At 45.4% G+C, this 13538-nt stretch overlaps 1 protein-coding gene across 3 annotated transcripts in view; it reads right to left on the bottom strand.

Moving 5' to 3' along the window:
• LOC118288420 (vesicle-fusing ATPase) overlaps positions 1–13302 on the bottom strand; it is a 34725-nt gene extending 21423 nt beyond the window's left edge. Inside the window, exons 1-2 of one of the 3 annotated variants that reach the window (XM_035614488.2) lie at positions 13176–13273; positions 951–968 (exon numbers count right to left, since the gene is read on the bottom strand). In XM_035614488.2, coding sequence (XP_035470381.1) covers positions 951–968; positions 13176–13187 — 30 coding nt within the window. In that variant the 5' untranslated portion in view covers positions 13188–13273. Of the gene's footprint in view, positions 1–950; positions 969–13175 lie in introns of all 3 variants that reach the window. The other 2 variants (XM_035614489.2, XM_047328006.1) reach the window with 2 other exon arrangements.
• Positions 13303–13538: the final 236 nt, after the last annotated feature.

The following is a 13538-nucleotide window of genomic DNA, read 5'->3' as shown; positions in this document are numbered from 1 at the left end:
TCACTGCAAAAAATAAAATAAAATTATGAATTATCTAAACGCCCACGGGAACTTAACGCAAACTACTCCTGGAGCACAATCCACGTATGTGCTGTCCACTCATAATATGCGCATGATGTGTCACACCAACACTAAGACATGGCTAAATATTTAGCTCTTCTCCTGACCTTGTCATGCTCACGAGCACATGTTTATTTGTGCATGTTACAATGCCTGACATCTGCTGAAACGTCCGTCAGAAGGACATCCTAACTTGCTTTTTCAGTAGCCTGATAGATACACTTCTGGGGACATTCCGGGGAACGTATAACATAGGGAGAACTTCCACTCTCACAATTTTCCATGTTATGTAGGGGGCGCTTTCAAAAGTAGTCCAGAATGTCAGAACATTTTTATAAATTTAAGAATTTATTTACATTTTGATTCAAGGGGTAGGTAGGTAGGTAGGTTCAAGGGGTATAAAATGGCCTAATTCCTAGAATCTTCATTTCAAATGGGGTTTTAGAATGGGCGAATGTGCTGCAATACCAATCTACCTTACTGGGTTAAATCTGAATCAGACTACCTTCTTAATGGAACAAATCCATTTTGTTCTGGGCTTCAGTGACTCAGCGTTCTGTGCATGGTGAAGTGCGACAGGTAGTCGATTAATGGAATGCTAATGAGTTAGCATTTCCATTCAGTCGGCATTTGACACCTGCTTGACATTGCAGCTCAGTCTGGGTTGCAATGGCGCAAGGCGTTTTAAGCCTGCTGCTGTGTGTATGGTTGCCTGTCTCCTCAGGAAGGTATCCAGCCTGCAGCAGGGAGCTGAAATGCACATCATCCTTACAACCAACTATCGGATAGCACGCTATCCGGCAGAAACAGCAAATAAATTCCATACGATGAGGAGGATGGCAGCACATTTGAGAGCTTTGAGAGCTTAACAAGAGTGTACCCATACATACCTTGAAAAATATTACGACCTTGTGGGCGCCAGCGTAGGCAAGCAGAGAGGAATGACAGAAGACAGTATTTGAGACAGAGGGGGACTTAGAGCAGCAAGTGGCTGAGTCTGGAGTGCGAAGCTGGGGTGCATTCAAGAAGCAAGTTGGGGTGGTGACACGTGCATGCAGGCCAGAGCTGGGGGGTCGCTTTAATTGGATTCAAAACTTTTTCTTGTATTCATTTTTCAAATGCTTTATGTCTTTCATTTCCCGACCGCCATATTTACACATTTTCCAGTTCCAAGTTACACCCCAAATCTGGCAGTCGTATGACAATGCGAGCAATGTGCAGAAGGCCATGCCAAACATCCAGTGTTACGTTGACTCATCTTCCCCACATTAGAGACAAAGTGACGACTGTCTTATTGTGGTAAGAGGCATAGATGCAGAGATGTATGTTAATTTCTAATGGATGAAGGGGAGATGAAATCAAGGTCACCATACTGGGAATACTGGGAACTTTTACTGTGATGTGTCCCTAGGTGATTTAAATACACATTTCAGTCAATTAATGAGCCAATCATGGATAAATACATTTGAAAATCCCATATTTGTAAAATTAGAATAGATGTCGCTTATTGGGCAGTTCTTCACACCAGTACAAGTCCTGTTATTGCTTCATGGTTTGTCTTCTCTTGCACTGCTAGGACTGGATTAGATCGCATTAGCCGGCATGCTCAAACAGACGAAACATCACAGATAGTGGAACAATGTCAGAAGAAAAACATTGAACAAGTTATTAACATCCGTTTTCTTGCATGGACTCCCTGTTCACCTCCCTGCTCTCTTTTCTAAGCAGAGTTGTTTCTACCTTTGAGCTTTTTAAACTCATAAAGAACCGGCAAAGAGATTGAACAATTTCAACACCAGCTTTGTAGAGACAGATTGTAAACTCATATAATCATTATTTTGTATTTTCACTTTTAAATGAATATACCCATCTGTGTATTGTGAATGCTCAGAACTATTGGCTTGGAATTGAATCACAAATTTGACTGACAATACAAAATAGGTGATGGAGCCTATGATATATGCCTTGTGTTTGACATTTTGGGAGAAATACAGGACGTTCTTGTTCTCTAGCTGAGAGTTAGACAAGAAGATAGACACCACTCTCATGTCTGGCCAGTAAATACTTAGCTGGAGCCCTTTGGCATAGCTTTGCCTGGCTCTGTCCGAAAAAGACAGAATCTGAATATTTCTTGGCCAGGTACAGTAACTAATCAGGAGTCTCTATCTATGTTGGACTATTGATGCAATTCTTGATTGAAAAACAGAGGTTACATCATACGTTAGAAAACATAAACACAGAGGTAATTTGAATGGCAGAAATACGTTTTTTAATTATTGATTTTTTATCATCTTGTTCATCATCATGCAAACCTTTTGGATTAATGGAAACTCTTGGGAAGGGTATCAGTTCAAGGTTAGAAACTTTTCTAGAACATCCATCCATCCATCCATTCTTCCATTCATCCATGTTTTCGATCCTTTCTTCCTTCCCTTCCTCTGGTATGGAAATATTTACAGGTGACTGCTGCTTGGCCACAGATATGATCAAAGGCTTCACTAGTCTGCTTGATTTAATCGAAGAAAAAAGCATCTTCAGCCACTGAATTGTCTGGATGGCAGATATGACAACATCTGTTGTCCAAGGAGTCCCGTTGAGTTGCTGTTTTTACATTTTTCCTTTAATATCTTTCAAAGCTGCTCCTATGTCAGTTTTTCTACAATCCTTTTTGAGTCTTCAATTGCCCACACGTTCTCTGAAAACATCCCTTCTTCATTCAGTTTCATCTCTTTGGTTCAAGCAGGCCTCCAGTCTGGAGGGGAAAAAAAAAACCTCCATCCATTTCTCATCTAATCACTTACTGTGTTCATTTCAGCAAACATCATAATCACCATCCAAATCTCTGTGGTGGCTCATCGTGAAATTAAAAGCCCAGAATCAAATTTCTCCTCCTCATTGGTAATAAGGGCTTTTTGGGATTATTTTCCAATCGCTAATCACCATGCCTCCCTCCCATGAGGCCAAATCTCCCATCTCTTCAAAATAATACTCTAAAAGTGCTTCCTCTCTTTTGGCAGTGTGCTGTGTGTAACCCTGCAGAAGCAGGGAGTGGCAGGATAATGAAGCGGCCACTCCCTGCGTCTCTCCTCGCCTGCTCTAAATCTTCCAGGCATCTCATTAAATTATTCAGCCCGCTGTTCCTCAGGGGGAGAATCCTGTCCGATGTCAGCGCCGGCAATCGATGGGTAAAGAACCCAACCACTGTTGAATCTGAGCTGAGGGTTGAAGATACATGGTTATACTGAACATGTCAATGTGGGAAGGGTCGCTCACAGTAATGAACCTGCACAGAACTAGAATGGCACTAAGTAGAGCTCATATCTCCACTAAGGTCCAACAGGCTCATAGATATGAGTCCAAAAATTGCCCTATCGCACAGTGATCTGATTCCCCTTTGTAAGGATCCCGGCCAAAATTGAATGGGTTCTGTCTTGGTCCATGTGCAATCCTTCCAGGTGTTGTGGAATTTCCGTATAGTCATTTTTTTTGCATAATCCTGTTGACCAACCGACAAACCAAACCAACAGGTTACAGACAGACAAAGCTAGGAACTAGCCACACGTTCACCTGCGGAAGGCAAACCGTCTTCCTCAAGTTCGGGTCCTCTACCAGAGGCCTGGGAGTTTGAGGATTCAGTATCCCAGCTGTTCCTAGGATTGCCCTCATCTGGACAGAGACCTCAGACGTTGTACCGGGAATCTGCTGGAGCCACTCTCCCAATTGGTGGGTCACAGCCCCCAGTGCTCCGGCCACTACTGGCACCACTCGTGCCTTTACTCCCCACATCTTTTTCTCACTCCTCTTTCAGCCCATATTCAGTGCAGATGTTCCTGTACACTAGGTCGGCCACTTGGTTATATGGTGTCCCACTCATGATCATCCTGCCTGCATCTTACACCCTGCTAATATGTGCAGGGCTGTCTTTGCACAGCATGCACCTGGGGTCCTCTGTGATGTGGCAGACCCCTGCCTCTATTGATCGCCTACTATGTGCCCGCTCTTGTTCTGCCATTATTAGCGCTTCCGTGCCGTCTTTCAGTCCAGCCTTTTCCAGCCACTGGTAGGATTTCTTGATATCAGCCACCTCTTCTATCCGTCCTTGGTACATGCCGTGTAGGGGCTTGTCCCTCCATGATGGTTCGTCCACCTCTTCTGTATCACCGGGTTATTATGCGAGTTCTGCGGTAAAATAACTGCCACTTGAGGTAATTAATGAATTATTTATTGTATTTTAAATCATAACAATAGAATTAATGCAGATTTTAAATGAAATCCACTGCTGAAATTCAGGGCAAAAAAATCATATATATTTATGTATTATACATTACAGTGGCTTCCGGCAGAATTTTATCTCAGGCCATTAAGGGAAAATTTGTTTTTCTTTTTCCACCGGAGCATTACACATTAACACTCACCTGAGCTCTCTTTGGTTTTGTGATTTCCCCACAGATTGTCAGAAAAATCAATGTCAGACTAAATGTGTTGCATTCGCGTCACTGCAATTACATTTTCGAAAGCGTAGTAGTCAGAGTTTTCCGCCCCAAGCGGATGAAATCTGAGCCGAGCCCCGGCGTGCTAACTGTATCAGCTGTGTGTGTGTTGTCAAGCCTTGAGTTGTGTTCGGGAACTCGGGCACTGACATGTATTAACACGACACACACAAACAACCTAAGTGAAAGGAAACACTCAAAATCGACAAGCCCTCGACCATAGTTCCTGCTCTGCAGCTGAGGCCGACAGATACACTTTCAGTGTCTGCCATCAGCCCTCTCTGAGCACATTATCAAATTAATAAGCTGCACGTCCGTGCCAACTCACTTTCCAATTTATATAAATCACAATGAGTTATTTTCTGGCAGCCTGCTGGTTCGGCGCTCACGTGTTGCAGCGTTTCTATGGGCTCTTTCTCTCTTCATCAAAGATTGCAAAAAAACTTTTTTTCTATTAATGGTTATGTTTTGTCGCCGAAAAGAGGGCATTTTCTTTTTAATCATATGAACCGTAACTGATGCAGTGCTAATTTGGGTGAGAAACGAATTATTCATCCAAGGTAAACTGTTCTTCTACTTCCACCTGTTGCCAAGCTGTCCCAGGATGAATTCAACATCAGCTCCAGGGTCAGAGGTCGTCAGAGATCAGTGGGTGCACTTCGAAAATCTGGGCTTCACCCGAGCTTTGCGCGACATTTCCAAACTGTTTGTGTCGAGCAAACTCGCCGGCTTCCGCTTGCGTTTGTCGACTGCGGCCACCGTGGAGTTTGTTTTCACATCTCTGCATTTGCTGCTGCTGCTTCATCCTGCTGTTAATTCTATAAAACGTGGCAGCCATTTAATTTATGTCGCCAATTTTGCTACATAAAGTCTGTAATATTCAACTGACCTGGTTTGTATTACAATTACAATAGGTAATTTTACTTCTACTCCAGCAAAATGTCGTTTTCCTTCCTTCATTTTTTTTTTCACTTTGACATACTATTTGCTGTAATAAGATACGTCTGTTTCCTCTGCTTCAAATGCAAATCAACCTCAAATCAAGAAGCAGTCCCTTCATGACTATAAAATCTTAGGATCTTAATAAACTAGTCCAGAATATTTATTTAACAGTACAGTATATTTAACAGTACTTTACATTACTTTAATAATGTTGTACACCCGCTCAGTTATCCCATATTTTTCCATCTGGTCACATGCGACCTCTGCTCCGACTTCCTTATTTTGGGGAAATACGCTTCATTTCTTTCTTGCTGAAAAATGAATAAATGTCACACTTAGCATAAACTACAGTATAGCCAGTTATCATAGCTTAGCACAACAGAAAACAGGAGTAAACAGGCATGACCTGGCTTTGCCCAAGGCTAATAAAATCTGCCTTCAAGCACCAACTAGTAAGCACATTAATATTGGTCTGCTTAAGTAAGATAAAATTTGCTTAATCTGCACATAAATGTACAGTCCATATTCATTTACATATATCAGGGAGCGATTAGCCGGAAGGATGCGTAGGATTTCCCACTTTCTGGTCTGCATATCCCCACCTCTGCTGAATTATTTTAATTCCCGGTGGGGACCAAATGAACCCTCGTCCTCAAAGTGCTACTTTACCAATAGACCATATCAAATACCTAAAATGTAACATTTTTAAATTAAGTATAGCGCAACGTTTATTGTGCGACTAAACAATAAAATCCAAAATGGACCACCCACTGTCATTGCTTGTGAGAAAATAGATGACATTGCGGCTAATTCACCTAATGACCCTCGTTCCACTAGCCTCGATCATCTCAGAATGTCGCCAAGCACAAATATTGGGAAGGGGGATTTCTTTCTTTTGTTTTGTTGTGCACGTGTAACGGTGGTCAGCCGTGTGTGTTCACCTCACTCGCCAACACCTTAAGAGATGTGCTAGCGACAGCTGCGAACGCCCATGGGTTTCAGTCTCCTTGGCGACGCGTCCATCTCCCGTGGCGGAGGTCAGGAGTTTGAGACCACTCTCATAACACATGATCAAAACACCCCCCCCCCCCCCCCCCCCCCTCTGTTTTTTTCCACAAATCGCACCCTGTATATTTAAATATATTGTCCCATTATCATTATTATTATTGTTATGTTATTAGTATTATTGATTTAAGACATATCAACCCCACCAATGTTTGTCCAGCGTATATTAGGGCTTGTAGAAAGTCTGGTGACGGAGCAGAAAAGGAACCGCAAACACACATTGTTGTTGTCTCCCACACTGCAGTGTGCACATTGGTCTAGTTGTGTATCAGTGTATTTGTTAGTGTGTTTTGCTCTGTCGGTACAGTACATGTCCTGTGTTTCAATGGGTGCGAGTCAGCGTGTCTGTGTGTGTGTGTGTGTGTGTGTGTGTGTGTTGGCTTCCCCACAGCAGAGAGAGGGAGGCTCTCTAAAAATAGCTACAGCTCAGAGCTCACAGAGGAAGGCCCCGCATTGAGACGGCCACAGATTAACCATTACCATCTCTCTCTCTCTCTATCTCTCTCACACACACACACACACACACACACACACACACTCACTGTACTCACACACTAAACATGCAGGTACATGATACACAGACATTCCGTATATACACACAGGTTTCCTTGCAGATGGATCATGCTCACACACACACACACACACACACACACATCTCCTACAGCCACTGTAGTTGTGGAAGAAAGGAAGCATTTCAGATTCTAGCAGCGTTAGCTCCTCAGTGTACAGAGGACCAATGGTGACGTGTAATTTACCATAATTTACTCTATTATATGTGACTGGACAGAAAAGGTAGGGACTCATAAATATTTGTAGCATATATAGAATATGTTTGTATTTATTTATCTATTATTTTCATTTAATTAATTGCATAGATAGATATATGAAAATCACAATCACAATATAGAACAAATATTCTGGATTAATTTATCATGATCCTCAGAACTTATAGTCATGAAGTGACTGTTTCGTGACTTTAGGTTGGTTTGCAGTCGGAGCAGAGGAAACACTTAGTTATCTTATTGTAGCAAATAGAGTGTCAAAGTGACAAAAAAATGAAGGATGGGAAAGAGCAAACGAAGACATGGACACACTGGAGAGAAAGGCTGCAAGACAGAAAAAGAAAGATGGCGAAGCAGAGGAGATGCACGTGTCGGTGCTGCTGCTGTACGTAAAACAGTGTTGCGGGTCCAGGCTGGTACGGCGAGGAGAAGTTGATTGATCAGGGATGAATAAAAGCAAAAAAACAAACAGCTGAAAGCTTTCCTGCTGTTTGGAGGGAGGGGCGTGTTTGTGAAGCGAGCGTGGAGCCGAGGGCTGCACTGCAGGGAAATGATGAGGGAGACGACCTGCTCACTTCATTATGATGGAGAATCCAGGAGAGCTGCCGTCTTTTGTAGCCCACTCACTTGTTCCATCAAACAAGTACAGCACAACAGTTTCTCTGTCTCTGGGATCATTCCTAATGACATTGACACAACCGGATCAACCGGATTGCCCTCGAGAGCAGCTGGAAGAAGCAAAGTAGATCAATTTCAATTTGGTACACGAAACCTGCTGTCGCGTTGATTTGACGTCTTTCGGCCTCAAAATGAAATACCCCAATCCACATTTTCATCTATCCAAATCCATTTCACACCCACACCGTGTAGACTACAGAGTCAAAAACAACGGTGTGTCACTGATTATCATTTTCCCATGGACAGAGCAACCCAGTCTGCGTCCGCAGTTTGAGCTCGCCTCGGCCGCGGTTGCTCTCATTTAGAGCAGTGATTGGAATACTTGTCAGACGACAGAACTGTCTGCCTGCAAAAGAAAATAAAAAAGCGGTCTAAAAATGCCTATTTGGTGTCTTCAAATATAGAAGGCCCAAACCCCGAAGGCACTGAGATGTTTCTAGGCCGCAGGGACCTGCGATTACAGCAGAGCTCGGTCAGCGCGCTGACTTTGGGGTAAATGCGGGGCTCTGCCGTGTTTTTTTTCTTCAACATTTGTAACGTCCGCACGCTTTCAGCCTTTGAGTCTTGCGTCTCTCTAATCCGGCGGCTTGTGGTGGGCCAGGTGGCATGGCGGGACCGAAAGGGTCGCCGGTTCAGCCCTCACCGCAGCCAGAGCCTGTCCGAAGGTCTCACTGACCCTCACTCCTCCTCGCTGACCACAGGCGGACCCTCCTGCTTGGCACGAGGAGCGGCGCCGTTGCCATGCGATCACGCCAGGCCACCGGTCAAAAAGACGGGGAGTCCCCGCGTGAACCCCCGGGGTCAGTTTAGCTGTTGACCTTCGGGGGGAGGACGCGACTGTGTCAGCGCAGGTGTCGGTCAGTGTTGCTGATCTGAGCTCCACACAGGATCTTTTTTTCCATCACTCTGCTCCTCAGCACTGAACTCCAACAACTTGAGTCGGCAAATCGGTAAATTGTCAGTGTGTTTGATTGGATGCGCGATGACACGCTTTGCAGCCGCAAACAGCCTGCAACTTCTGCCTCCTCACACGCGGCCCAGCATGAGATCAGCCTCTGCAGCCAGCAGGGACACATTCTCTCTGTTTTGGGAAAATCAGAAAGGCCGTCACCTGCTCTTTGAGTGAGAAGGGGGAGAGATGATTGACAGCACAGTCCGGCCACTGGGTAAAGTTGCCTATAGGCTGTACATGTACACTATGAGACGAGAGATGGCAAAAAAGTCAAAGACTCAAATCTGGCATCTGTCCACTTGTCTGAAATGGAAATTCTTATGCAAATTGTTTCCATTCACTTATGATCAGGATGACATCAGGTCAACAATGAGCTTCACTCAGAAAATGGGTGTCTCCTCCCCTCTGCCCCTACCCTGCATGCCACCATCAGCATCATCGTGTGAGATGTATAAGATTTATACAATTTGTACAGCATGACTGTCTGGTCACGCGTCTTCACAGAGGAGGACGTTGAGTCTGTCCCGGTGTCAGTCTGTGGAAATGTCTTTTTGTTTTTCGTTTTTTCTGATTCTCCCTGACAAGCTGCAGTATATGCCCAGCAACAGTACATGGTCTGCCGTGGGTGAAGACTGTGTGTGTGTGTGTGCGCGCGTGTGTTAGTGTTGGAGGGTGCATGGATGACAACGCGCTTCGGGACACTTCTGACTCATGCTGAATGACCAAGAGGAGAAATGCACCATAACCTCCCCTCTGTCCTTGACCGTGATCACGCACACACACACACACACACACACACACACACACACACACACACACTGAAATAGCAAACGTCTAATGAAAAACACTAAGCATTCCGCATTCAAGCAAAAGGGGGCTTTATTAATAAAGGCCATACAGTATGGAGGTTTATGTAGACAGAGCAACGTTTGTATTTTTAAATTCCGTTGTCCAAGTGAATGATTTCTTGTGTGTGTGTATGATGGACGAGCTTTGTCTGACGCTTCACATAACAGTAAACCACATTTCATTCACCAATGATTGTGGTTATTTCCTATGTTTGCATGCTTTTAACATGATGTGATATTATTTGAGACAGCAAAAAAATATTCCCGTGAAGACTGTGATTATTTTAATGTTCATGTGACACACTACAGGCCAGCACACAGTGGTTGAAGGTTGCAGGTCGCCCAACTGTTGAATCCACATTGTGCCGTCGCTGGCATGTCTGGCCAACTTGCTCACAACTTAGAGTCGTAGCCCCGCCTTACTGCCCGAGCCAAGCAGCGCGACATTAACCGTTCTGAATCACAGACGCTTCACCGGACTGAGGCTCGTCAAAGATATAATCTATAGCCCCCGACCAAGGCTAGGACACATCGGTCGTCACACTGCGCTGTGTGTTGGCGAGTCCACGGCGCTGTCCGTGGTGCTGAAGTAGCAGACAGCTTTGTCATCGCAACTTTTTCTCTTCGTGCCCTGCCCTTCTATCAGTTTCAACTTGGATCTTTAATATTGTCCAAAATAAAAACTAGGAGTAATCAATTAGTGTCTGCGCAGCTGAAAACACCGCAGACCGAGCCACTTCTGTCATGAAATTATTTAGGGGAGACATGACTGTAGATGTAGTATTTAACTGTAGACGCTTGGTGTGACCTGGGAGCGGAGGAGGAAATGTGACAGAGGAACTTAACCATGCTCAGCTGCCAAGTTATGTGATTCGAAATTTAAGTATATAACATCAAAACTAGTGGGTTTTGAAAAATAAGAATTATTAAAATTCTTTATGTTCACATCCAGTAAAAGACCAGACCTACAGGAAATATAATATAAGAGCTTCAATGCTTCCTTTCCATCTTTGGAAATTTGTAGTTGCACCCATCACATAATGAAGTAATTTAGTGAAAGTGGAGTCGGATCCTCTGAGCGGCTATCGGCCTAGTCTTATGTATCCTCCTTTACACCTACTATTCCTTGACCTCAGTGGAAAACCTCATGAGGTCAAGGAATAGTAGGTAGGAAGGACACGTCGGCTGAAGGACAATTCGACCGCACCCCATGGTGATAACGCTGACATTTCACCTTGGATGTGCAGTCTTTTAGTATAATACATCTGCTGTATTAGAATCAGAAATACTTGATTGCTGCAAGATGACACTGCGCCCAACGTGGGGCTCGAACCCACGACCCTGAGATTAAGAGTCTCATGCCGGGCTACGAGAGTGAATCTTCCATATGTACTCTACGAATTAATTGCATGTGTGACATCTCTTTCACAGGATTCTGAGTGTGATGGACGCCAGATAGAAAGGAGAAGCTGCTTTTTTGTCCACCTTTGTATGAAACCGAGGGCCCATTGGTCCAATTGTTGGCAAGGATTGCGATGGCCAGCGCCACGTGTGCCATGGAAGAATGGAAGCAGGCGTAGCAACAGTAACTAAGGATAGCCGGACAGCATTATTCTACAGATTTAAAAGTGTGTACATGTCATTCAGGTGTGGCAACAACACGCGGGAACAATCATGTTCAGTGTCTCAGCATCACAAAAGCGCATCCATCTCCAACATAAAACTGCTTGCACTGCTAGAAAAAGGATCTGTCACAACCTTCTCCTCAGCCTCTTTTAATACGACAGCATTCGTTGGGTTTCTACTGATCGATGACTTGAAGAGGTAGAATCACATTCCTCATGTAGAATCTGACAAATGAGAACACAGCCATTCGCTGCAGCATTGACCGTGCCCCCCCCCCCCCCTGGACGTTTCGGGACATCCACAAATCAGCAAATGGTCAACCAAATGTTGCCGTCGTAGCATATATATAGTCTGGGTTCTGCAGTAACAAATGGAGCCAGAGCTCTGGCTCACTAATCAATGCTCCCTGCAGCTTCACGCAGATTTGGCTTGGTTTTTCTAATTGTGTCAAAGAGTCAACGTTACTTCTGACAGGACTGATGTTGCATTTCCGTCGAGGCAATCAAAAAAGCAGCAGTCTGACTGGGTGTGCTGCTCTCCGTGTCTGGCCTGCGAGTACGAAAGGTGATATAATGTGAATGAGGTGATGGGGATCTGCACGCCTGCACTGAGACGTGGATGAATGAGCCGCCTACATAAAAATACAGCCGAACACTGTGGAGCCGAGGCTTCACCCTTCAAACATGAAGTGCGCAGGATTTAAGTTCACTCCTTTTTTGAAGTACACAACGCCATGAGACAGATCACAGTGCTGAGTGATGCTACGACTGTTAGCCACGGTGCATCATGACTGTGCAATGTTTGCCTGCAGAAGTTTGTCGGCCCGCCGAGACAATGGTGAAATGAACTAAGACCGGGGGCTCGGCCTGGAGGTCGGGGGAACCCGTCCTGGGGGTCACGACTTCAATGCGAAGTGTTCCTGAGATGTTAAATCATCACACGACCGCACAGCCCGCATTCCCACCCTACTGCAATGCTGCCAAGCAACGAACCACACACACCAAATATAGAATAAAAATAAGACATGAACAAAATGTAGGCCTCTACATTTGCAAGTCCTGCGTGGGTGGAAACAGGCGATGCTCCAGACAGCTCTCCCCAAATGTTTCTGCGACAGAGAACCAGCTGATCAAGGGCTCCGCTGGGAACAGTGGACCTGAGCTCCGCGGGGCCATCGGTGCGCCACGGCAGTCGGCGACGCAAACGAGCCCAGCAGCACTGATCCCCGCCGCTCTGACTGAAATCACCACATACATGCTGGTGTGCCTCTGGTGAGGGCTGCTCTGCTCTGCCTTCCCTACACAACCCCCCCCCGTTATTCCTGATGCACGGCCCTGGCAAAAGCTTTTTCAATTTTACGCAACTGCGTCGGCTCAAGGGCAAGTGGAGCCCGGGATTACAGGGCAGCGATCCTCTCAGCGAAGGCTTCGGATGCTGGAGATATTATTCCCCCCCCCACCCACAGATGCCAGGGTCGTAGCTGCGACATCATGAGAAATAACAATAATAAAAAAAACATAGTAACGGTGACATTCAGACGCAAAATAACCCCCAGCTGCTATGACTTGCTTGGAATTTCATGGCTCGCCCGACATTTTTTTTTCTCTCTCTCTCTCTCTCTCTCTCACCTGCCGGACAGCAGTGGTGTTTGATGTTTTTTGTTGTTGTTGTTGTTTTCTTAACACAATAATTGAAGCACGTCCATGTACATGTGTAAATATGTGCATCTTACCCGGGTCGCCATCTTCACGGTTGCGGTAGGTCGGGGACGCGGCTCGGGCCGATGATTCGCAGGACGGTGAGCAGCGGAGGAGCTCGGCAGGCGGATGGGCTTTATAAGCCGCAGTGCGCCTCGCTCCGATTGGCCGACGGGAGCGGAAGTTAGCAGGGTCACGCCTTCCCTGCCCGTGACGAGCGCTCACGTGGGGAGGTTGACGGGAGTGGGCGAAAAACACGGATGGACATGTGGCTCACTGTGTGTTCGCGGTGTTTCTTGCCTGAGATGTCGACAGTTATCACACTGGCAACACATGACCGCTCTCAAATCCATGAATATGATTCGAGCCTAATGACTGAAGCCACGAATACGAGTCTG

The sequence above is a fragment of the Scophthalmus maximus genome, chromosome 17, assembly GCF_022379125.1.
Source record: "Scophthalmus maximus strain ysfricsl-2021 chromosome 17, ASM2237912v1, whole genome shotgun sequence".
NCBI lineage: Eukaryota > Metazoa > Chordata > Actinopteri > Pleuronectiformes > Scophthalmidae > Scophthalmus > Scophthalmus maximus.
Note: the sequence above shows the minus strand (reverse complement) of the source record. Positions and strands in the feature narration are given on the sequence as shown.